At 38.7% G+C, this 23,958-nt stretch overlaps 2 protein-coding genes across 6 annotated transcripts in view; one reads left to right on the forward strand and one right to left on the reverse strand.

The window, feature by feature from the left end:
* The window catches only part of cndp1 (carnosine dipeptidase 1), a 14,251-nt gene extending 12,506 nt beyond the window's left edge, over positions 1-1,745 (reverse strand). Inside the window, exon 1 of the mRNA XM_086037233.1 lies at positions 1,599-1,745. The gene's annotated coding sequence lies outside the window, so the exon portion shown is untranslated. The remainder of the gene's footprint in view (positions 1-1,598) is intronic.
* On the forward strand, positions 303-23,775 carry taf2 (TAF2 RNA polymerase II, TATA box binding protein (TBP)-associated factor). Of its 5 annotated transcripts, none has more exons than XM_086037224.1 (29): positions 303-529; positions 594-678; positions 771-926; positions 1,076-1,130; positions 2,879-3,039; positions 3,822-3,940; positions 4,006-4,147; positions 5,272-5,503; positions 6,418-6,602; positions 7,588-7,701; positions 8,298-8,397; positions 9,998-10,083; positions 10,180-10,315; positions 11,413-11,567; positions 11,864-11,978; positions 13,469-13,578; positions 14,130-14,195; positions 15,275-15,401; positions 16,261-16,386; positions 17,106-17,246; positions 17,418-17,528; positions 17,866-18,059; positions 18,305-18,444; positions 18,862-18,931; positions 19,490-19,599; positions 21,306-21,535; positions 22,592-22,756; positions 22,879-22,978; positions 23,048-23,775. In XM_086037224.1, the coding sequence occupies exons 3-29, from the start codon at positions 877-879 to the stop codon at positions 23,317-23,319; spliced, it is 3,612 nt and encodes a 1,203-aa protein (XP_085893350.1). In that variant the 5' UTR covers positions 303-529; positions 594-678; positions 771-876; the 3' UTR covers positions 23,320-23,775. The 5 variants fall into 5 exon arrangements, with proteins under 5 accessions (XP_085893350.1, XP_085893351.1, XP_085893349.1 ...); XM_086037225.1 differs by having other exon boundaries at positions 609-691; XM_086037223.1 differs by having other exon boundaries at positions 609-678.
* Positions 23,776-23,958: the final 183 nt, after the last annotated feature.

The raw sequence follows: 23,958 nt of genomic DNA on the forward strand, positions 1-23,958 counted from the left end.
ATAAATGAAGTGGAGCGGGACCATTGCGAGACTCCCGGTTCAAGATGGCAGCCACTCTGCGCGTCGATTAAAGAAGAAACAAGAAGAGAGACACTGTGCGTCGTTTGAAGAATAACAAGAAGAGAGAATGAGAAGAACAAATAACAATAATAAAAATATAATAATAACAATAATAATAGTAATAATAACAATAATATTAATGACGAAGAATATTTGAACACAAGTACATACAAAGTGCCGAATTAACGACTAGAGTCGTTTCAAAAATAGCTCCCATCGCGGCCAGGTTTGTCCCAATGGAGATGCCGTACGACTTCCGCTGCTGAATAAGCTTTGCGCCATTGCTGTGGAATTAACATTATTGTATCCTGTTTTTTTTTTGAAACTATAGAGAAGTTCACGCTTTTGACAGAAACGCTGCAGCTATGTAACGACAGTTTTTGCAGAAAATATTCCGAATTTTGCACGTGAGGTCGAAAGGTAAAATGGCGGCACATGATGGACCTTTGCAGTTTCGATTTACATGTCGGTAAGCATTTTAGAATGGCATTTGTTCTGTATTGATCTCTTTCACTGTAAGGCACTTTTGATAGCTATGACTAACATAGATGCCTGGATGCGTCCATAGTGAATGGAGAAAATACACTTGGAATCGTGATCTCTGAAGAACAATTCCGAGTGAGTCCAACAAGTATGTAATCTTCATTGAGCGGTCACTTAATGCTTTTGTGTGGCGTTGAACCACTTTTTGTCTCATTGTGTTTGTTTAGAGTGTTGTCTGCCCTCTTCTGGGAGGGATTTTCTACACCGTACGTACAACCAACACGACTCAACTGATGAGACTAGGTCGAGCTGTCTCGTGAAGACAGAACGAAGATGAACAGAAAAAAGGATAAAGGATTTGAGAGTCCGCGCCCCTTTAAATTATAAGTATTTTATCTTTGTTCGCATGAATAGTTTAATGAGAGTTTAAATATAAGTAACAAATGTGTAACTTTAGTTGACTAGAAATCACTAATATGAAAGCAAGTAGTTGTGAAAATGTTATGTAATGCCATCATGCATTTTCTTTTACGACCCACCAGGTTGTGTGCATCAACAATATCAACTTCCAGAGAAAATCTGTAATTGTGAGTACAAACGTTTTACAAGGCTAAATTGTATCACACCGAGACTGCAACATTATGAATACTTGCACAGTATGATATCCTACAAGACCTGTGTCTAATAGAATGCGATCCAATTCAAGTGTTGTATCAATTATTGTCGCCCCTTTTTCACTAATGCTGTCAGAGCGGCATTAGTTGAAGTGTTTATTACACATGTTGTGTGCAATGAACTGTACTGCATCATAATGAGAGCTGTGCTGTAATATTTCGGTAACCTCACTGGTAACCTTACTGTATTTTTGGGACTATAAGCCACACTTTTTTCACAGTTTGTCTGGTCCTGCTACTCATAGGCAGGTGCGACTTGTATGTATTAAATTTAGAACTATGACTCGCACCCAAAATCCCCATTTCTAATCATATTGACTGCAACTAACTAGGTCAGGTTGGATTAGGGCAAATTTTAATTTTTGGGTTAAAATTGCTTACCTTAATTACAATCCTATGGCACTTTGTGGGCAAATGTCGAATCCTGGTTGGTTATTGCACCTTTTGGTGCTGTAAATACAGGTAAATAATAAATCCTTGTGGTGGATGCTGCATGCTAAACTAGCGAGCTTGCTTGGGGGATAGTCTCTTTGTTTGTTGCCATGAGAGGTGGCAAACTAATGACATACATCACACATTAGTTGCCATGACTACTACTTCTCTGTCATCTTCTTACATTTCTTCTTCTACTTTCTTTTGGTGGTTAGCAAATACTTTTGGTACATTTCCGCCACCTTCATTAGCTTTCGGCATCCACAACAAAGATTTACTTTTTACAGCAACAATAGGGGCAATATCAGACCAGGATTCTACGTTTGTCCACAATGGGATGTGGGATTCCCCTCAAGGTAAGCAATTTTTTGACTAAAAAGAACAAATTTCATAGTTTGAAGTGGAAGTTTCGAATCCAACCAAAACTCGTTCGCTGCCGTCATCACAATAAGGGAACAGGGATTTTATTTCCTGTAAAGGTTGGGTATCTGTTGGAAAGGGTTTATTGAACACCATTTTTCTGTGCACTTAGTTATAATGGTGTAACCAATACATTTAAGTCAGAAAACGTATGTACAAACCCAATTCCAATGACGTTTGGATGTTGTGTCAAACGTAAATGAAAACAAAATACAATGATCCATTTCAACTCATATTCAATTGAATACGCTTCACAGACGAGATATGTAATGTTCAAATTGATGAAAGTTATTGCTATTTTGAAAAAATATTCTCTAATTTTGAATTTGATGCTTGCAACATATTCCAACACATTGGATTTGTTACCTTAAAAAGCTAAGAAAAAAAAGCCTAATCTTTTTATTCGATAACAGTCATCTGACAATTACGTGATTCACCTTGATTCCCAATCACATTGGGACATCTCTACTAAAAAACAGCCACAGAGTCATATTTAACTAATTCACTGCCATTGACATATTTATTTGTCTTTTCAAAGTTCAGCCATTCAATCCCAGGAACTTATTTATATTTTTTTCAAACGTTAGTGTTAAAGCGGGTCTGAAAATGTCTGGCAGTGAATCAGTTAAGAGGTTGTTTGACACGTTCTTATACTGTTTTCAGGCGTAACTTTTTGATGATTTCATGGTCAAATGGAATCAATGCAAACATGATATAAAGTGAATAGACTTTGGTTGTTTCAACAAATGATGATGAATTAAAAATAACTAATTACATATTTTTTGTTCCTTCCTCTTTTTGTCACTCAGGGCTATGTTGAGTTGACCATAATCCCAACAGTAGCCAACCTTAACAGAATCAAGTTGAACAGTAAACAGTGCCGTATCTACAGGGTTCGAATAAATGATCTTGAAGCTCCATTCATTTACAATGACCCTACTTTGGAAGTGTGCCACAGTGAGTCCAAGCAGTAAGTACAGCATGTTAAAAAGTTTTTGGGTATGGGTTCTTCAGTAGGCATTATCTTAAATTGTATATCATACAAATTCCTTTCTTTTATGCAGAGGTTTAGGCACAAAATTACTAATATTATTTGGAAATTGTGCCTAACAACATATTACTGATAAGAAAAGGGTGTTATATTTTATGCATCGAGTGCAACATGTTATTGGGCTCAAGTCGGGTACAATGTCACAAAGTGTGAGTGTACCGGGTTTTTTTCCACACGTACATCGCGGTAATTTGTTTCAGTTCGTTGCCAAAACACGCTCGCACAAGTGGGGCTCTCTTCCCCAATCGATTATGAGGAACCCACCGGGGCTCGGCATGGGGCATGAGGCTGGTCTCTAAAAAGCCCTTGGTCGCAACGGCCGCACTGATGATTTTTCGGAAAACATATTCAGAACAATCATTTTTACAATTTACAATTCACTTGTGTATTTGGCTCCAGTTGATATTTTCGTTGTCCTCGACCCTCGTGAGCATAAGCGGTTTGGATAATGGATGCATGTCTTAATTACCTTGCCACTCATAACTATAGGATCTGTTTTGTTGAAAATGGTATTTTGCTTGATGATAACCCAATTTAAAATGAGCAATTGGGCCACCTGGTGGCCAATATTTTGTTTTCAGATAGAGATCTAATACAACTGTTAAGTCAATTAATTTACTGTGCATGTCTGCATGCATATACAGTAAGTGGAATGGTTTTTACTAGATTACATGAGTGGTATGATTTATCTTTTTCAACAGAAGGAACCTGAATTATTTCTCGAGTGCGTATACTGCGGCAGTGAGTGCTGTGGACCCTGATGCAGGACATGGGGAGTTGGTCATCAAGGTTCCTTCTGAACTCTGGAAACAAGGAGACGGTGAGGCAATCTGATTGTCGCAATGTTACTAATACACCATGTTCATTGTGTGCTTTTGTCCCCAGATTCACATCTTTTAAAGGTATACATTGAATTTTCCCTGGACCAGCCAAAAGGGGGTCTCCACTTTGTAATCCATGATGTGGAAGGCAGTATGGCAGAGAGAGGCGCTCACGTGTTCTCCTTCGGACACCACAACTCCACTCGGTATTTATTTATTTATTTTTTGGGGGGTTCAGATCTTGAGGTACATTACTGCAGATGCTATACTTCAGCTACCCCCCCCCCCCCCCCCCCAAAGAATATTAGGCAGAAATTTCAATCTGTAAATGTGCATAGCTGTAAAAGTTGTCTCTGCAAACTATTGACTAAGGTACTGAATACTTTATTATTTTATTATTTATCAGTTATCTTTTCATGCCAAGTGGGGAAAAAGAAGGATACTTCTGCTGATGAAAACTGTAGAATCAGTCAAGTGTGTCAAATGCCCCGCGAAAGAAATTGAAACACTGGACATTTCAAGAAAACAACGTGACTTCAAACTGTATACAAAAAATAAAAAAAAAAACAATTATCTAAAGAAAGGAGGGAGAACATTTGGCATGTGATTCCTATGGCAAATGGGGTTGTTTAAGTAATGGCATATTAATGAAAGTTCCTGCCAAGCAATTGTAATGTATTTAAGAAAGCACCTGATAAAAGCCTGATAAAGCACCACTGGTAAGTAATAAGCAGGTAATTGAAGCTGCTCGTGTCTCTTGAGTCCAAGTAACTTCTCAGTGCAGAATTTTGCAAAGGTTTGAAGTCATGCATGAAGTTGTATTTCGGGCTCAAGAAGAAAAAATGTTTGCATTGGGCTCAGAAATACATTCATTCAATTTTCCAAATAGTTGTAGTCACTGATGAAAGGTGTGGTACTTTGAATGTTCCGGACGGATTCACTGCTGGATAGTATGTATGTTTGTCTATATGTAGGTATGTATGTTTATGTGTGTATGTACAATATGTGTGTGTATGTCTGTTCCATATTCTCACCCAACAGACAGAAACACAAAAGGTTTCGGGGCTCAATAAGTAATATTCATTGATAAATACATACAGACATTGGTGCTGGTTTCATTTTAGGCATTTATGCAGCCATTAACAAAATTAAAGGTACATTTATACATTGCAAACAAACTTCCGATTCACAGCACAATATTTTGCCAATACTGCATAATAAAAACACAAGCAAGGATGAAAGCAAGCACTGAAAGCAAATTTATTGAAGCAGAGCTAAAAACATTATTATGATCTGAAATTAAATATTTATTAATTGTCCTTTTCCTCAGGTTCTGGTTCCCTTGTGTGGACTCCTACTCAGAGCTGTGCACATGGAAGTTAGAGTTCACCATCGATTCCTCCATGGTTGCAGTGTCATGTGGTGACCTAGTAGAGACAATCTACACACACGACATGAGGAAGAAAACGTTCCACTATGTCCTACCTATCCCAACTGCAGCCCCCAACATCTCCCTGGCTGTTGGGCCCTTTGAAATTCTTGTAGACCCCTACATGCATGAGGTGAGTCTGTGGTTGCTTTGGTTTTCTCATTTTAAATTATACAATTGTCTTTTGAAACATGCACCTTTTGGATGGATAGTTAATATTTTCACAGTTGTGCAAAACAAAATGTTCAGAGCATTTGTGATTCAACAGTTGTTTAACACTCTGATTTAAATACAGTATCAGTATCTTGATCATTAAGTCTTTAATCCACCAATTTGTCCATACTTTAAGTCTAGTGTAATAAAGTTTCTTGAGGAAAGCGAAATTTGAAACATTCGTAACCCTAATCCATTTTAAGGGCTATTGTAACATCGGCCAGTTGGCTCCTAATTGTTATTCAGTAAGTAAACACCCATCAATGGAAAGTGCGACCGGTGGGATGAAAGTACTGTAATTCTATATACAGTGCTCTGAAAAAGTATTTGCCTGCTTTTCAAATTTGTAATTCATTGCATATTTTACCCAAACAAACACAACATAAAACAGAATATCATGTTTAGACTAGTGGCGGGCACATAGAACATGTAAAGAACACTTTGAACGTGACTTCCTCTTTAAGAAACCTCCAGTATTGCTCAATTAAAACAATTGTACAAGGAAGAGTGGGCCAAAATATCTCCACAAAAAATGGTCGATTTCTGTTTTAGCTTCTGATGGGGCCCAACCATTTATTAAGAACAGGGGGGAACTTACTTTTTCCACACAGGACCTGGTAGCTTTGAATAATTTTTTCCTTAATAAATAAAATCACTATTTAAAAACGGCATTTTGTGTTTACTTCGATTAAATTATCTGTAATATAAAATGAGGAGAAATAGTTTTGAAATCAGAACAACTGTCCTCGACTTGCATCCCAGAACAGAGTATGCTCAACCTTAGAGAGTCTTCTTTGACTGTCATTTTATTGTTCTTGCTGTCCCTCCCATCAGGTGACCCACTTTTGCCTGCCACAACTGCTGCCTCTTCTCAAGCACTCGATGTCTTACCTGCATGAGATTTTTGAGTTCTATGAAGAAATTCTGACGTGCCGGTACCCATACTCCTGCTTTAAGACGGTTTTTGTGGATGAGTCCTATGTGCAAGTGTCTTCCTATGCTTCCATGAGCATCTTCAGGTAGGCACAAGATTCAGTGTAACTTTATTTATTTATTTATTTATTTATTTTTTAATACTTTCTTTGTTTGTTTGTCTTAATTTTACGGTTGGTATGTATGTAGTGGTGCCTTGAGATATGAGATACCTTCTGGTGTGCCAGCCTTGGCCACCTGGGGTCAGTATAAGACTGACTGAATAACTGTGCATGAAAACAGATCAAAGGCATCTATCCATGACTCAGTGGTTATTCCTCCTTGGCCAAAGTCAACCGTTCGCAGTGGCAGCTGCGCAGGTCTCTATGGCACAGAGGTTGTGGGTTCCCGCAGAAACACTGCGTGCCTGCTTGGACATTGGTAGCCGATGTATTTTAACCGGAATACATATTCCATGGCATAGACTGGTACCAGACAGGTGTCGACAAGGTCTAGTAAGGGCCTAGGAGGCGAGAGGTCAGGTAGATAATTGAGATGTATTTGACAACATGCCGATTGCATATGCAACGTTGTCCAGTGTTCACGCTGCCCACTTTCCACCTTGCCAATCCACTCCGAACCGAACAGACAAGAGAGCCCCGATGCTGAGTGATTTTGATTCTGTGCAGCGTGCCGAATTGTAGCATATTATTGTATTGAATGAAGTGTAGATGGTCAATGTGTCGTGCCATTCACATTGGTTCTCATAGCTACTAGCTGCTTTGTCCATCAGTGCTTTGTCCATCAATCGCACTTTGGCTGCCTCAGCCCTGGGCCGTAGCTCGTCATTCAGGAGCACCATTCAATCAGTCACGGCCCTCCCCAAAGTTTTTTTATATTTTGTTTATAATCAACTATTAAGTGTGAATTTGAGAAAATGTTCCTCTTGTGGATTATTATCCAACAATGAATCATCTCAACACTTTCACTGTCATTGATAGTTAATCAACATTTAATAAAGGCTACCATGCTGGCGATCGGTTTGTGTACAACCCCCCCGCATTTTTCACAGGACATTTCTATGTCTTCCAGCACCAACCTACTTCATAGCGCTATGATCATCGACCAGACCCCTTTGACACGCCGTTGCCTCGCACAGGCCTTGGCTCAACAGTTCTTTGGGTGTTTCATCTCCAGGATGTCTTGGTGAGACACATTTTCATTAAAAGGCCACTGCATTTACAGGGCTGATGGATGCAGTATTGTTGGATTTTGATGTAATGGCACTCCGTTCACACTGCAGGGGCTTGATGCCCAATTCTGATTTTTTTGTTAAATCCCATATTTTTATGTACTCATTCACATTTCGAAAACAAATGCAATAGTGTTGACGTATTTTCAACATTAATTTGTAAAAAGTCCAGTGTAGCAATAATGTAGAAAGCTGATTAAATAAAAAGTGCTTTGTACCACTTGCTGCCGAATGCTAATTACTGCCGACGCTGGGTACACGCAAACCAACAGTCGAGCATAATTTGAGCGTCTTCCCTACATTGCGATTGTAAACCGATCTGCTTGGGAAATGGTCGAAGCCCACCTCTCTAAGTGATACAACCTATTCCGTATTTCTGCTCACAAATCCTTTTGTGTGATCAACACCCAAAGTCGGCAAATAAAATGACTGGATTGAAAATAACAATACATAACATTTCCAGTTCAGCAACCATTTTGAAGGTAACTGAGTGCGTATTTAGTGTGAACACTAAACATTGTATTAACATGCTATGTTGTTTCTTCTGTAGGGCTGATGAGTGGGTTTTGAAGGGAATCTCGGGTTATATCTTTGGCCTGTATCTGAAAAAGACGTTTGGAGTGAATGAGTATCGGCACTGGATAAAAGAGGTATCAGCTTTATTTATTTTATTTTTATTTATTTTTTTTTTTTTGTGCAACTTGGAATAATTACCAATATTTGTATATCTGAGAAATCTGATGCTGAGTAAGTTATGTGTTCCTAGAAATTGCATTTCCCTTCTTTCTTACTGGTGAGTACTGAGAAAAAAATTAACTAAGGACTATAATGCCGTTTAGTATTGCAATATGGCTCCAGATTCCCCCACTTTAACATCTGATTTCCTCAGAACTTGCTTACTTTTGAGGAAGCGCATTGGCTTCAGGCTCATGTATGTGCCACGTATAATACACATGCATTCAGATATGGACAAAGCTATTTAGGCATATTCTGCATTTATTCTATGTGTGTTTTGTCAGTCACCTTTAAGCTTTGAGGATACATACCAAACAGTACCAGCGGAAACCAAGTTGGCAAAATTGATATCCAAGATGAGTGATTTCCAGAAATTGTGGATGCTTATTGAATTAATTTACCAGTGACATCCCATGAAGTTTTTATTGATGTAATACAGCCGTTCATGCTTGATGCTCCAGCTTCCAAGAGTTCAGGAGCTCTGTCTGTAAGTCTTTGGCTAAACGGGTGCTTTGAATACCTCTTTTCCCATAGTGCTGAAATATGACACACAGGCGGGGGTGGTGGTTTCCCCTTGTTTTATTTTCTCGTTGCACAGAATTATGCACAACAGTAACGATATATAACAAGCCAGAATATGTGAACCAAATTCCCATGTCTCAGGATGTTGCCCTGATGTGATTTTTATCCAAAATAAAATCATTGTTCTTATTGTATAATTAATCATTATTTGTAATAATAATATAATTTATAATATAATACTTTATATAATTTTAATTGATTCCCCTGTAAAAACTCCAGTAGCTTGTGACTTAACAATAAGAGTGACAACTGTGGTTCTGCCCATACAAAACCATTGAATAACATTATTGTGTCTTTGGCCACCTTTGGGGCGCCACATTATTGTGTGATTTGTTTGCCTGTTATGCTTGATGCCCCTCATTTGCAAATTGCAACCCACCCATTTTTCAATACAGGCTTGGGACCCGTGCCTCTAATTGACAAACTGACAATAAGGATATGAGGCATGTTGTATTGTTGCTTATTTCTCAAACACTGCACATTATGGACAACCAATTGATCAAATTCAGAACGTCATTGCTGCTATACCTAGCTTTTACAAGATAACCTATCCTGTAGAATTATGAGTTCCTGTGTACATCTTTCACTGTTATTGCTGTTAAATTCTCTACTTAACAGTTTTTTTTAACTGCTGTGTATTTCAACTTTAATAAGCATTGCTAGGCAGGGATGTATTTAGCTGTGAAGGGTGGAGAGCAACATGGAAGGATACAGAGAGAGGGAGCAAGGGTCAAATGAACAATTCTTCATTGTAGGTTTTCTGAGAGCTTTTTTGTAGGCACGAGTCACATTGGGCAATGCTTCTAGCGAAAGGCAAACTTGCAAATGGTTGAGACACTGGATTTGCATGGCATCAAGACATACAATGCAATACTTGATGGTGCCGATACTTGGAGTATATGTTTGATTTTTAATGTAATTGTTTTGTCACAGGAGCTGGACAAGATTGTGGAATATGAACTGAAGATGGGAGGTGTCCTTTTGCACCCAACATTTAGTGGAGGCAAAGAAAAGGACAAGTAATAAATTTGAATTGAATTGCAATCACTAGATTGTTGAAAGGGTAATCAAACAGTTTGAAATCACATGCTGATACCAGTCCTTCTCTCCTCCAGCCCAACTCCGCACCTCCACTTCTCCCTAAAGCACCCACACACATTGTCATGGGAATACTACAAAATGTTCCAATGTAAGGCTCACTTGGTGATGAGACTGATTGAAAACAGGATCAGTATGGAGTTCATGTTGCAGGTGAGGTGTCTTCTTTTTAACTTGAGTTTTCTATATATCGGTACGCACTGTTTCGGGCAGTGTGCCCTTTTGCACCGTGGTTACCAAGTTTTGTGCTTGGGCAATGTACTCGGGGCGAGTTGAGTTAAGCAAAACATGAGTTTGTTGGGTTTCGAAATTATCATATCAATTTATTTTCTGTATCTTACTTAAATGTTTGTTTATCTTGTCCAGTAACAGAACAGTTGTGTTTTGAACAGAACATTAATTGACTCTAGTGAACTGACATGCGTCCATGCGTATCTTGTGTCATTTCTTCTTGCACAAGCAAATGACCAAGGACTGACAACGCCACTGACAACTGCAACCACTTAACTTATTCACTGCCAGACATTTTCAGACCTTCTTTTACCCTAACGTTTGAAAAAAATATAAATAAATTCCTGGGATTGAATGGCTGGACTGTGAAATGACACATATATACGTCAATGGCAGTGAATAAGTTAACAGACATTCTGAGTCTATGGTAGTGAGAGTGAAAGTTAAGCCGATATGCTTTGTTTGCACTTTTCATATTCCGTGCTCATATTCAAGGTTACAGTTTTTGGAAGGAGGAATACTGCGTTTGCGGGCTGGCCCGGTCCTAATATCCCCCCATATAGCGGAAAATTGTGTGGAATTGACGCTCATTGAAATGCATAATGTAGAAACATAAAAATTCGACCCCCAAAAATTCTTCAAAAAACACTGATAGGTATGCGTTTTCCATGAAAAACGGAAGGTGGGTGAAAACATGACAAAGGTGAAAAAATTTTTTAATTCAGTATTGGTGAAAAAAAAATCTGCAAATAGGTGAATCCACAGATGCCAAACCGCAAGTACATGCGTGCACTGTACTGCTGATATGAACCCACAGAAGGTACTTAGTTTGGCAATATGTCGGTCAGCAGTTTAACCATCCCAATGAGCCGATTGGCAGCCCATGCTTCACTTGGCCGTTAGTCGGCCATGTTGGCCGACCATTGCTTCGTGTGTTCAGTCCTTAACATGTTGCACCTTTGAATTAATCAGAAAATGCATGAAGAATTTTTTTTTGTCTTTGTCTATCTTTCCTTAAGGTTTTCAACAAGCTTTTGAGTCTGGCAAGCACAGCCTCGTCGCAGAGATACCAGAGTCACATGTGGAGCCAGATGCTTCTATCTACTCATGCCTTCTTGAAATCCATCTCTAATGTCTCTGGCAAGGACATTTCCCCTCTTATCAAACAATGGGTGTATCCTTATTGAATCCACGGCTCTCAAACTCATGTCCCTTGGTCCCGATCTGGCTGGTCAAGTCATTTTATATGGCCTGCAAAAGCCTGACAATGATGTGCTTCCATCACTTATTTCTTGATCTTTCTTGCAAAGTGCAATAGCCGTTTATTTTTCGTTGTGATGTAAGACGTCAAATGCTTTTGTTCCTGAAAAATATTTGGCTGGAAACATGGAGAGCACACACACCAATTATGGATGATTGCTGATTTATTTATTTATTTATGTGTTTTTGCCTTACCTCATTTGTAACCAGAGATCAGAGTGCCGTGGTAAAATTCTATGGCAGCTTTGCATTCAACAGAAAGAGGAATGTTTTGGAGTTGGAGATCCGCCAAGACTACACATCCTCTGGAACGCAAAAATATGTTGTGAGTATTCCAATTACCATCTTTTCATCCTGACCATGGACATTTGATTGATTTTGTCCTCGGGATACGTTAACATCTAGGAGTCAAGTATCAGGCCATGAACCTACTGTACGTGTCATGATTATATAAGGATATTGGAATGGTTGGTAAACAAAAAAAATGGTTGTACAAAATATAGGAGCTGTATTCTTTTATTTATTTATTTTATTTTATTTTGTAAATAAATTAAAACAATTTACAAGTGTCTTAACATGTCATGTGTTTGTCAAAATGCCCCAAGGATCAAGAATTATAGACATTTCTTAGCACATTTCTTGCCATGGTGAAATTGGCTCATTTTAGGGGCGTACAGACCTCATCCCGCCCAATATAATGCTGGGCCAAAGGCAAGCCTGGCTTTCGTTTTAATGACCCTCAGTGGGCTGAATCACACTGGCGCGTTCCTGACGACATTTGGCCATCTCCTCTTCCACCTCGCTCGCTGGCAAGTGTTTTCAGCCGCTGTTAGCTTCTACTTGCCGAAGCAGAGCCAAAGCTCAGAGTGTGGAAGACAATGAAATCATTTTTGTGTCACATGTGCACATCACCAAGCATCACCATTCCCTGACAACAACTTTACAAAATCACTAACCGTCACCAAAATAAAATTCAGTTAAAAGAAAAGCAGTATGAGTTTATGCCAGCATGCCAAATCGTGGAGTAGGTAAGTAAAATAATCATCCAAAAGGGTGATACAAGCGCGAAATTTGGTACATAGTGTTAATGTTTTTCTCACAATTTTGTTTTTGGATGTTATGCTTGTAAGTGTTCGATGGACGTAAAGTAAACTGAATCATTACATGGACTCGCCAAATCCCATTTTTTTCCCAAAATAATCCCCGGACAGTTAATATTCCAAAATGTCGGCCCCAAATAAACACTAGCAAACTTGGTCTTGGAATTTAGTTATAACAATATATTTTTTTAAAATGGTTCTGATGGATGTATTGATGGGAGGATGAAAATAACATTTTGATATTACTAAATTCAACAATCAGTGGTGGCGGCAAGTTTCAAATGAATTCAGCGACCACTGATGGTGTTGGTGTTAACCATTTTGACTGTGTCATTTGTACAACGTTAACAAAACTGTCAAAAACGGGTGAAGCTCTGTCTTAATTCAACATTTATTACTGTGACCAGTTTTGAGTGGCATACTGTGAATTGTACTGCATCATAGATATAACTCTTGCTCGTACTTTTGGTTCGTATTTTGGGTCAGATGATCTACTTTATTAGTCCCGTGAGGGAGATTAACATCATTTACCTCATTACCTCACTCAGACACATAGTCAAATTATGTAATAATTATATTAGAAAAAGCTCTCATTATGGTGGGGTGCATTACAGTATGCATCATTGCATGGTGTGAATGAACTGACCTTTTCCAATAGTGTGTTAACTCTAATGTCATTCATTACTATCCTCTCAAATGTTTGTATGTCCCCCAGGGTCCCATCAAGGTGACAGTGCAAGAACTAGATGGGTCGTTCAACCACACCTTGCAGATAGAGGAGAACAGCCTCAAACATGATATCCCATGCCACTCCAAAAGCCGAAGGTGCTATAAAACCTCCACTTAACATACACAAATTTACAAAGAAATTTTTCCTGATGATTTTTCATTTCATATGCCAAACATTTGATTTTGGAAACGGCAGCATGGTGATATAATCCTCGTCCTTCTTCTTTGGGTTTTCTATATTTACTGTTTGCCTCCTGCTTCACAAAAACATGTTCCTTGGGTTAATTAAAGTTTCTAAATTGCCCAATATTGGTTCTCTATATGTGCCACTGGGATTGACTGCCAACCAGTCCAGGGCGTCACCCGAGATAGGCTCCAGTTTACCCGTGACCCCAATGAGGAAAATTTACATTTGAGAATTTTACAGCTCTGTTTGTCCTCTCAGGGTTATTTACACCTCAGTTATAACAAGATACCGACAGCGTTTGGTGTAAAAAGAAAGGAAAAAAAATTATAATTACAAATGTGTGTTACTCAAGGAGTCAGAACATTATAATGGGATCCGAGGAACGGCAAATGCAGTTGATAGCCATGTAAAAGGTGTCTTATTTGGTGGACTAATGTTTTATTTTTTATTTTCTTCCTAGAAACAAGAAAAAGAAGATTCCACTGATGAATGGAGAGGAAGTGGACATGGATTTATCAGCCATGGAGTGAGACAATAATATACCAGTTGCTAAATGTGCATTTCCAAAATAGTTTAGTGCAGGCAAGAGACTGACCGATGCCATCAGAGATGGTCTCAGCGAATGTGCCTCTTATGATGGAATGGTAGCAACGAGAAGATGTTTCACCTTCTCCAAGTAAGGCGTGGCACAATGACATTCGGGCTGTTTTTGTCCCGATTTTGCCCCTTCTCTACCAAGGACATCAAACGCCAGACTGTTTTATATCTTAGTAAGATTATCCGACAAGATTAACCTTTGGTCGAAAGTGTACTAAAAGTGGATTAAAGATGGCGCTTCAGGCAGTGGCCCCCAACCTTTTTTCTGCAACGGACTGGTTCATACAAGTCTATACCGTTCGCGGCCCAGCCCTACTACTATTCACTGTCAGCAGGGGGTTTGGTGCGGGGGGTGGTGACGGGGGGGCGCTGGGAATTGTGGCCAATATGTCTGTTTGTTTTTTCTCATTTGTTAACTTGTGCATTTAATATTAGCGTTACGCGACGAAGACAACTTGATGTTTCCGGGTGGGTGGGATCTGGCTTAAGGGACCAAACAAGAAGTGAAGTCATTTTATTCATGATATATTTTTGGCCAAATATCAGAATCGGCGTCGGCCTCAAAAAATTCATATCGGTCAGGCTGTAGTGCAAAACCTTGTTATGGTACTTCAAGATAATGACCCAAATAGTTGATGATGAGGCTTAGTTGTATGTTGGAATCAGGTACCAGTAGTTGTTTGTCACAAAAAAGAAGTCACAAAAAACCTTGGTTGTGGCAAAATAAATAGTTTTGTTCATTATTTTAAGAAAGACTGACCAATACACTGACGATCTCACTAACATCAATCAGAAAAGAGGACGACAGTAGATAATTGCAGAAGCCTTTTTTTCTTTGTTGAAGAAAAACACCTTGAGATTATTAGCATATTCTCAAGAACATGTCTGCATCTGGTTTTATTTAAAAAAACAGAGGCTGCAACTTTATGTAGGGCAAGGGATCATGGTTAAGTACTGCTTATCTCACAAAATTTAACTGTTTTACGTCTATTTCTCTTTCTCACGTAGTGCTGACTCTCCTCTTCTATGGATACGGATTGACCCAGACATGTCAATTCTGAGGAAGGTGGAATTGGAACAAGCCGACTTCATGTGGCAATACCAACTGCGTTATGAAAGAGATGTAGTTGCACAGGTAAGTAAGGGTTCTTTCTTATATTGTGTGGAACAGTAGTTGATATCACAACACACAGGCTTAGAATGACTTTCAGCAGTAAGAATCATTTGAGTTGTAGGTGGCACTAAAACATGCGGCAGAGCTATGGACATGATTTCCAAAATGATATTGCGGTACTAGCAATTTATTGATTATTGATTGCAGATGGTAGTTAATCTGTGATATCATAAAAAGAATTACGGTAGTTTGACAGCACTCATTGCATTGGCCAATACTCAGGACAAGGAGAAAGTGAAAGAAACAATGTGCTGGCCTAACTGGCGCAACTCATCCATTTTTGTCCGGGTTTGGGAGAGGCAGTGCCTGAGCCGCAAAATAATAATCAAAACAATAAATGCATGTACAGTACCACCACACTACCAATACATGCATGCACACACACACACACACACACACAGTGTCAATTCAATGCAATTCTAAGATAGCATTAGCACTCTGAACTAGTCTACATTAGCCACGGCTGCAACGTTATTGGTATGACTTATACAGTGTGACACACAAAACACACAGTCCATTGTTGATAAAAACAAAAACAGTTTGTGCATGATGCCAAATACATATTGATTTGCTGAACTGGAGGAAATTATAAATTAGAAATGCAAAAGATAATTGATTGGTCCTCTCACAATTAATATGTCAAAATGATCATGTAGTCGATTTATTTTACTCAAACTGTTTTACTCCTTATAATAGTCGACAGTACAATCACAGGTGGTAGACATGTTTGGTTCAGCTTTGACACGTTGCTATGCATATCATTCCAATATAAATGTATTCTTCCTGGCTGATGTTTGGCTGCATATTTTCCATTTTCAAGGAGGAGGCCATATCGGCTCTTGAAACTTTCCCAACTCCTGCCTCCAGACTGGCTCTGACTGACATACTTGAACAAGAACAGTGTTTCTACAAAGTCCGCATCCAGGCTTGCTTCTGTTTGGCAAAGGTATGTGATACTGTACCTTAACTCAATGTTAACTGAAACATTTCAAAATTCGTATTACTTAAATTAGCTATCATGGTGACCATGTGGTTATCATGTACATAGGGCTGCCACAAACAACTACTTTGCTAGTTGACTTGTCAGCGGTAGTAGTTGTGATTAGTCGACTAATTGGATCATACGCATGTAAATGGCAACATATGGCATGAGCAAGCAACTGCTCTTATTATCTTGGATTAAGTGAAACATTTGTTTATAAATGTGGGGGGAAAATTTGAAATAAATAAAGTCTTAAAGTAGTAGTCAACCCAAACATATTTTTTTCAAGAACATGTTCCCAGCAGGCCCACTAGTTGAAACACGGCATTCTGATTAATTTTGCGTTTGTGGAATATAAATTAAGCAGCAAATTGTACTCGTTTTTAGCCATTTCCTGGGGCGGCCATTTTGTCTTCTGTTGACTGAAAATGACATCACAACTGCTCACAACGACCAATCACGCAGTGTGATGTCATTTTCAGTCGACAGAAGACAAAATTGCCGCCCCCAGAGATGGCAAAAAATGAGTGGATTAACACTTATTCCCCAAACGTAATATTTATCAGAATGCCTTGTTTCAATTAGTGGGCTTGAACATATTCTTGAAAAAAAAAATGTTTGCGTTGACTGCCCTTTAATATGGAACCTACCCGATTGTTGTTCTTTGTACATAATAATTGCAGATAGCCAATGCTATGGTGAGCACATGGCAGGGCCCACCAGCTATGAAGTCTCTGTTCACCAGAATGTTCTGCTGTAAGAGCTGCCCCAATATCGTCAAGACCAATAACTTCATCAATTTCCAGAGCTATTTCCTGCAAAAGGTAGAGTGTCATTTTAAAGTGGTATTAAAGCAGGCACTAAATATTTTAATGTTTGGGTATCTTCACTCAGTGGTAATATGTTAGGATTAGCCAAAAGTTAGATCAAACTAGGTAAAGCTGTTGTTTACAGTTTTATCAACTAACGAACCCTGTTTTTGTATTCCTTACAAGACGATGCCTGTTGCCATGGCATTACTCAGAGATGTCCAGAACCTTTGTCCCAAAGATGTTCTCAACTTCATACTTGACCTGATCAAGTACAACGACAACAGGAAGAACAAGGTAAAGACAAAGCAACCACACCCTGTAACCTAAATTCTTAATACTGCCAAAACCGACTTTACTTTTCAGGATTTACATTCTGTAAAATAATATACGGTAATCCTATAATTATCCCTGATGGGAAATTCAGGTGTTATCCTCTCATCAGGAGAAACAACCTACTATGTCCCTTCCTGAAGAGGGCATCTGTATTTTGGGAAATCATAATAACATAGTAATACATATTGATGGTTGGCTGAAGGAATTTGCTGTGCATTTCACATGCCAATTCAGTGATATTTACCGGTATTTAGTTTTGTGGTCTACTAACACTCTCACCTTTTTGGTCTGTTTCCAGTTCTCAGACAATTACTATCGTGCAGATTTGCTTGAAGCACTGACCAACTCTTTGACGCCAGCCATCAGTATCAACAATGAGACTCGAACAGTGGACAATTTAAATGCTGATGTGCGTCTCATTTTGGAGGAGATAACTAGATTCCTTAACATGGAAAAATTATTGCCAAGCTACAGGAGTACAATTACCATCAGGTATCTGCTTTCTCTATACTTTATTTGTCAGGTTCTTGTTGTCAACTTTTGACTTGTGCATTTGCTAAAATGTATTTGTTGTTTAACGATTCTTTGCTTTCCATAGTTAATTGAAAATATTGTTGTTTTTGATCTTTAGTACATTTAGAACATTTAGTGACGATGGATTTCGAGTTCTATTATATAGCTTGATGCGATTGTATTTTTCAATCGTTTTTTTTCCATCTCTTAACCTTTGTTCGCAGTTGTCTCAAAGCCATTCGCCAACTTCAAAAAAATGGTCACATCCCAAGCGAAGCATCACTCTTCAGGTCCTATGCAGAGTATGGCCACTTTGTTGATGTTCGTGTTGCTGCGCTAGAAGCTCTGGTGGACTATACAAGAGGTACGGGCACATTGATGGTAGAAATCCTTTAATCATCTCAACTAAAACAAGCACTAATTTTCCATTGCATGAGTAAAAAACAAGTCTCCAAATTATGGTTATGGTTTTGCAAAAATAACAGAATTCCATGCCAGTAACCTTTGCCTACCATTTTTAAAACTGGCGTCCACTGTCATCAGAATAAATATTAGCATTGGCCCAATATCCAAATTCATTTAAAATGTATTAAGAAATAAGTCTACCGTCAAATGATACTTTGATTATTAAAATAATAGTTTAGCCTTGCCACCCAGTCATAAAGTTGTGGTGAATGTATACCGTTTGTTTGTTTGTCAATCAATCTGTTGTGATATCCAGTCTATAATCGTGCAGTTTTTGTTTGTATCTCATTTGTTCATGCTGTCATTTATTTTGCAGTTGAAAAGAGTTCAGTTGAGCTGCAGTGGCTTCTCAACCTGGTTCAGAGTGACCCGGCTCCTTATGTCAGGTTAGTAAACATACATACAGGCTTGCTTGATAGACTACAGGGGCCCCTCGGTTTACGACAGGTGTCCATTCCAATGGCAGTGATGTAACCTGAATTTGTACGTTGTACATTTTTCCATGCCGTAGTCTCTCTATCGTACGCTAACGCAGTAGTAACGTTATGTTAGTGATTTTAATGTCATGTTTTCTGGTATTTCTAGTGTGGGCTTTGTGTTCATATAACTTCACTTGTCCACTCCAGTTTATGAGTCTTACTATTCTACTGTCAGACATGACAAAGTACCGCATTTCATCAGTGTTATGAATTATAACTTTTTGACTTATTCTTAGGAATTATCCACGCCGTTTTACCTGCACTCTCCTCATCACCACATTGCCTTGAAAAAATCTTATTTTCCGTATCGCTGAAAAGCCACAAACGTAATGTAGGGTGTAACACGTGTTTCAGATACTTATTTTTCTGAGTAATTAGCGTTTGTATACAAAAGAACCAATATAAGCAAATACTGTATGTGTTATGTACATTTTAACATTTTCAACCTTTGTTGTTTTTTTCCAGACATAAGATTCTAGCCATGCTTTGTAAGAATCCACCCTTTACCAAGACAACAGAATCTGCTATATGCAATGAAGCTCTGGTGGACCAGCTTTGGAAGCTGATGAATTCAGGTGAGTCTTGGACCCGTGACTTATCAGTCAAAAACGTTTTCCACCTAATGCATCCGTATACCGAATTTTACGGACCATTAGGTGCACTGCATTGTTAAGCGCAATATCAATCAATGTGTCTATTTAAAAAAGGAAGAACATAGTAGGACTGCATTTCCCATGATTCTTAGACACAGAAGCAGGGCTAGTTCCGGTATGACGAAAACATATAGACGCCTGCGAGCAATTAGATGTGGATGAGAATGACAACGTGAACGTAATAGGAAGGAATTTGAATTTATGACGACATTTTGAAAAGCTGACATCCATCCTTACATAGAGCGTAATGCCTTACAAGGCGAATGCACACTGTCGATTTTTGAGAAAATTAAAGGATTTTCAGCGCGCCTTAGGTTGGGCTGGATGGTTATGAAAAAAATAATAATCATGATTATTTTGATTGAGATCAAAATCACGATAATTGAAATTGATTTTAATATTCAATATTAATTTATTTCAAAACGCGGTATTTATTCAAAAAATAAAACTCAACTACTCACAGCTATCATCATAGCCTCATGTCCATTCATGCCTGCATGTTGAACACTTTATTCTAGAACACTATATTTTTGTCAAGTACAAAATGACCCTGTAAATATGTGAAATTCAAGCTTCTTGTTAAATGGTAGGCATACTTGAATGTTACTTAAAGTACTGTATTGTATGCATTCAAATTCTTTGCACTTTACTGCATTCCTTGAAAAGTGGATGAACTACAAGTTACTACATATTTAGACAAAAAAACATTTCAAGTGCGCATTAGTTATTTTATCTTCACTGGAACATGGTCACACTTGAGGAAGCTGATGGCAGGATAATTCTGTGTCAAAAAGTGACAACTTTAATGTCCAAAAAATCATGAAATCATCACTACAAGGAGTGGTAGGAATAAATGAATCAATATATACATTGAAGATATTATTTTTATTTTTAAAATGTATTTTAACCTTTATATATCCAGCTAAGGCAATTGAGAAGAGATTCCAATTTGTATGGGCAACCTGGCGGCAGACAGCAAAGTAAAATAAAGCCAAAATAAAGGCATATTAGTGTGTACAAATACATGGATTTTTCAAATGTATAAAAACAAAATACTAATGATCAAAATGAGAACATATATTAATATTAGTAATACTTTGAATTCAATGGATGCTTTCAGTTTCCAATTAATGATGAGTAATTGGCTAGGCTGGTGTTACAGATGGCTGAGTCGTTTTCCATGATAGATCATTTTAGAACGCACAAATAGAATACTAAGCAAAATATTTTCATATCTCACTCTGTACTTCTTTCTTCATGAACTGCAGACAGTCCACTGGAGCACATTTCTATTTGTTTTGGAACACGCGGTGAGGAATGAGAAAGGTGACGCGGAGGCACTGGAGCCTGCAAACAATTCTGTCACAGTCACTTTTAAGTACCAATACTAAAAAACACATGGTATTGTTTCTTTTTTATGGTGTGGTTTCGTGACACTTTTCTTGTACTGGTATGCTATGCAACCCTACTGTACAATGACATTTACATGTTGTGCTCAGTTACAGGAAATCATGTCACATCTTTGACATACATAATCGGGTGACTACAGTGCAGGCAACGAGTTCACTTTGACTATCAATTGGTCGGTATTTGACCTTTAATTCTTTTTTGCTCTTTCTTCTACTCAGGTACCTCTCATGATTGGCGCCTGCGTTGCGACGCTGTGAACCTCTATTATACTTTGTTTGGTTTGACTCGGCCTTCCTGCCTACCCCTCCCTGAGCTTGGCCTTGTGTTGAACTTGAAGGAGAAGAAGGCAGTACTAAACCCTACCATAAAGCCTGAACTGAGTGTTGGTGCTGTAATCGACACGCCTGCCAGTATAGGAATCCATGGAGTTGGCTTAAATTACCCACCTGTAAGTACTATGTCAAAATGAATTGTATGATGACATAAAATGGGTCAAGTTTAAATAGATTGTTTATGCAGGACAGATGAAAATTGGCTTGGGGAATTAAACATGATTACATTGGATATAAAGAATGTCTACATGCAAACACACATTTCAAATGATAAATTCCAAATGCTACTACTCTGTTTTAGCACAAAACTTTCAGGCTTCTGCTAGAATGTTGAAGATGAAGAGGAACTCATTCAGCTTGACACTGACCCAAAGTAAACTCTCAGCGCAACTCAACTAAAATACAAACATAAAATAAGAATTATACAATCATTAATAAGACAAGTGGCCAAAGTCCAATATTCTGTTGGGGCTGTTGCAAACATGCTAACCAGCGAAGGTGCAAAACAAGCGCCAGTAGTCTCAGCCATGCCATAGCCACAACCAAAAACAGTCCACAGTGGGTTTACCTGGCACACAGTGAACATAATCAACATACACATCCAAATCAACAAAAGAATGGCTTCTCCAAATGATTAAGTTTTGGAAAAGTCTCAGCCACAGTCCAGATCTTCCTCATCGCCTGTTGTAGTGTGCCTTCAATGACCGCTCCGCTTGATTGTACTGGGAATTTCACTCTTTGTGCCTCTTCAGCCACCTTGTCTGACTGGAGCTGCTGACAATTTACACGCTCTTGTATATAGAGCTGCCCTGTGCCAGCGCTTCTTTCTGTTTGGTAGCCCGGGGCGGGAAAATGGCCATCCAATCACTGCACTGATGGGAGGGCTCCCGCACACAGCGCACACTGAGTGTGGCAACTAGTAGGCCTGCATAGAACATTTTCTTGAAAAAAAATGTTTGGGTTGACTTCCACTTTAATGTTCTAATGCAGGTTATAAACATACTAACAATTTGACCAAATTTAGATTAAACAGCACAATTCTGTCAGTAGTTGATTACTCAGAACGAAGAGATTATCCTGTGATTTGGCATGTGTTAAGACTGATAGTAACTGAGTTACAGGATATGCTTGACTTGCTCTGTTTTGGTTTTGTTCCATTTTTTTTCTGGCAGGAGGATGAAGAGCCTGATCCTATTTCCCTTGGCGTGTGTGGGGTAGGTCAGCCTCCTCAGGGCATCAAGAGAAAAGCCGAAACTCAGCTGGGCTCCCCACCTGAACCCACGCCGGCACTGCAGCATCAAGATGATGACGGTAGAATCGGGCGTTACAAGATCAGAGTAAGGATGATTCATTATTATTATTATTGTTATGTCTTTTGCCAAAGTTGAATGGCATGGTTTTTTTTTGATAGATTGCACATGACTTTCCTCAGTTATTGTATCGTTCTGCTTGGTTGTAGTTTAACATGGAAGAAGAAGATATTGACATGGAGAGTGTCCACGATAGTCAGGCCTTCATTCACCATCACCTCAATCTGTTGGAGCGACCCTCTACACCAGGTGATACAACACAGTTGTAAAAGAATTATTTCCGTTTGTTTACCACCACGATGATGCTTTTCCTTCAAGGTAAAGAGCCGGCGTTCGTCGAACAGTCAATGCTCTCCATGCCAGCCACGCCTATGCCATCCTTCTCCAAAGACACCACGTCCTTGCCTTCGAAACACAGAGCGGAGCATGGCCACCACCACCACGAGCACAAGAAGAAGAAGAAGAAAAAGCACAAGCATAAACACAAGCACAAGCATGACAACAAGGACAGAGAGCGGGGTAACTGGCATCCGTACAGCAATAGCCCAGTCAGTGGCAAGTCCCTCCACTCACCATCGCTATCCGAATGAAATCTTCGCATGAAAAGTTAGGGCACATTTTTATGCCAATTGGGGAGACATATTGGAGCAATCACTTTATCACCTTCAGGTGAGTCATTTATGTGAGGAAGCTCATTTTTTAAAAAAAAAGATTCATCTTCTACTTTGCTGAGAGTAGAATTTTTTCGGGGGGGGGTGCAGGGTTTTTCACAAAAATCTTATTTAACTAGATAGAAAAGTGAAGTTTACCTAGCTAATGTTTTAGACAGTACAATGGGAAGAACATATGGAATATGAAATTGAGATAACCAAGAGTGTTTGTAAGTTGATAGCCAAAGTTTCTGCCTGTCTTTGATGAAAAAAAAAATGACTTAATCTTCCAACGTCAATTCATCCTGGAAAACCTGCTCAATTATTGTCATATTTAATGAGCTTGTCTGCATTGCAGGGTCCTTTTTTGTAATAAATACAGTTATGTTTTTGGTATGTTTATGTTTGAAGTTCTTTTCACTGCTATTTGATTCCATGAATCAAGTATAGCTTCTCTGCGTTGAAAATTCAAAACATGACATACACATCATTTATAATTTAAAAAATGCTGCATGGAGAAGAAGTGCAACTTAACCAAAAGTGGTGTAACTAGAATAATTTGTACTGACGGAGAAAGTG

Source organism: Filicampus tigris, chromosome 8, assembly GCF_054856515.1.
Source record: "Filicampus tigris isolate MCC_2025a chromosome 8, RoL_Ftig_1.0, whole genome shotgun sequence".
Lineage (NCBI taxonomy): Eukaryota > Metazoa > Chordata > Actinopteri > Syngnathiformes > Syngnathidae > Filicampus > Filicampus tigris.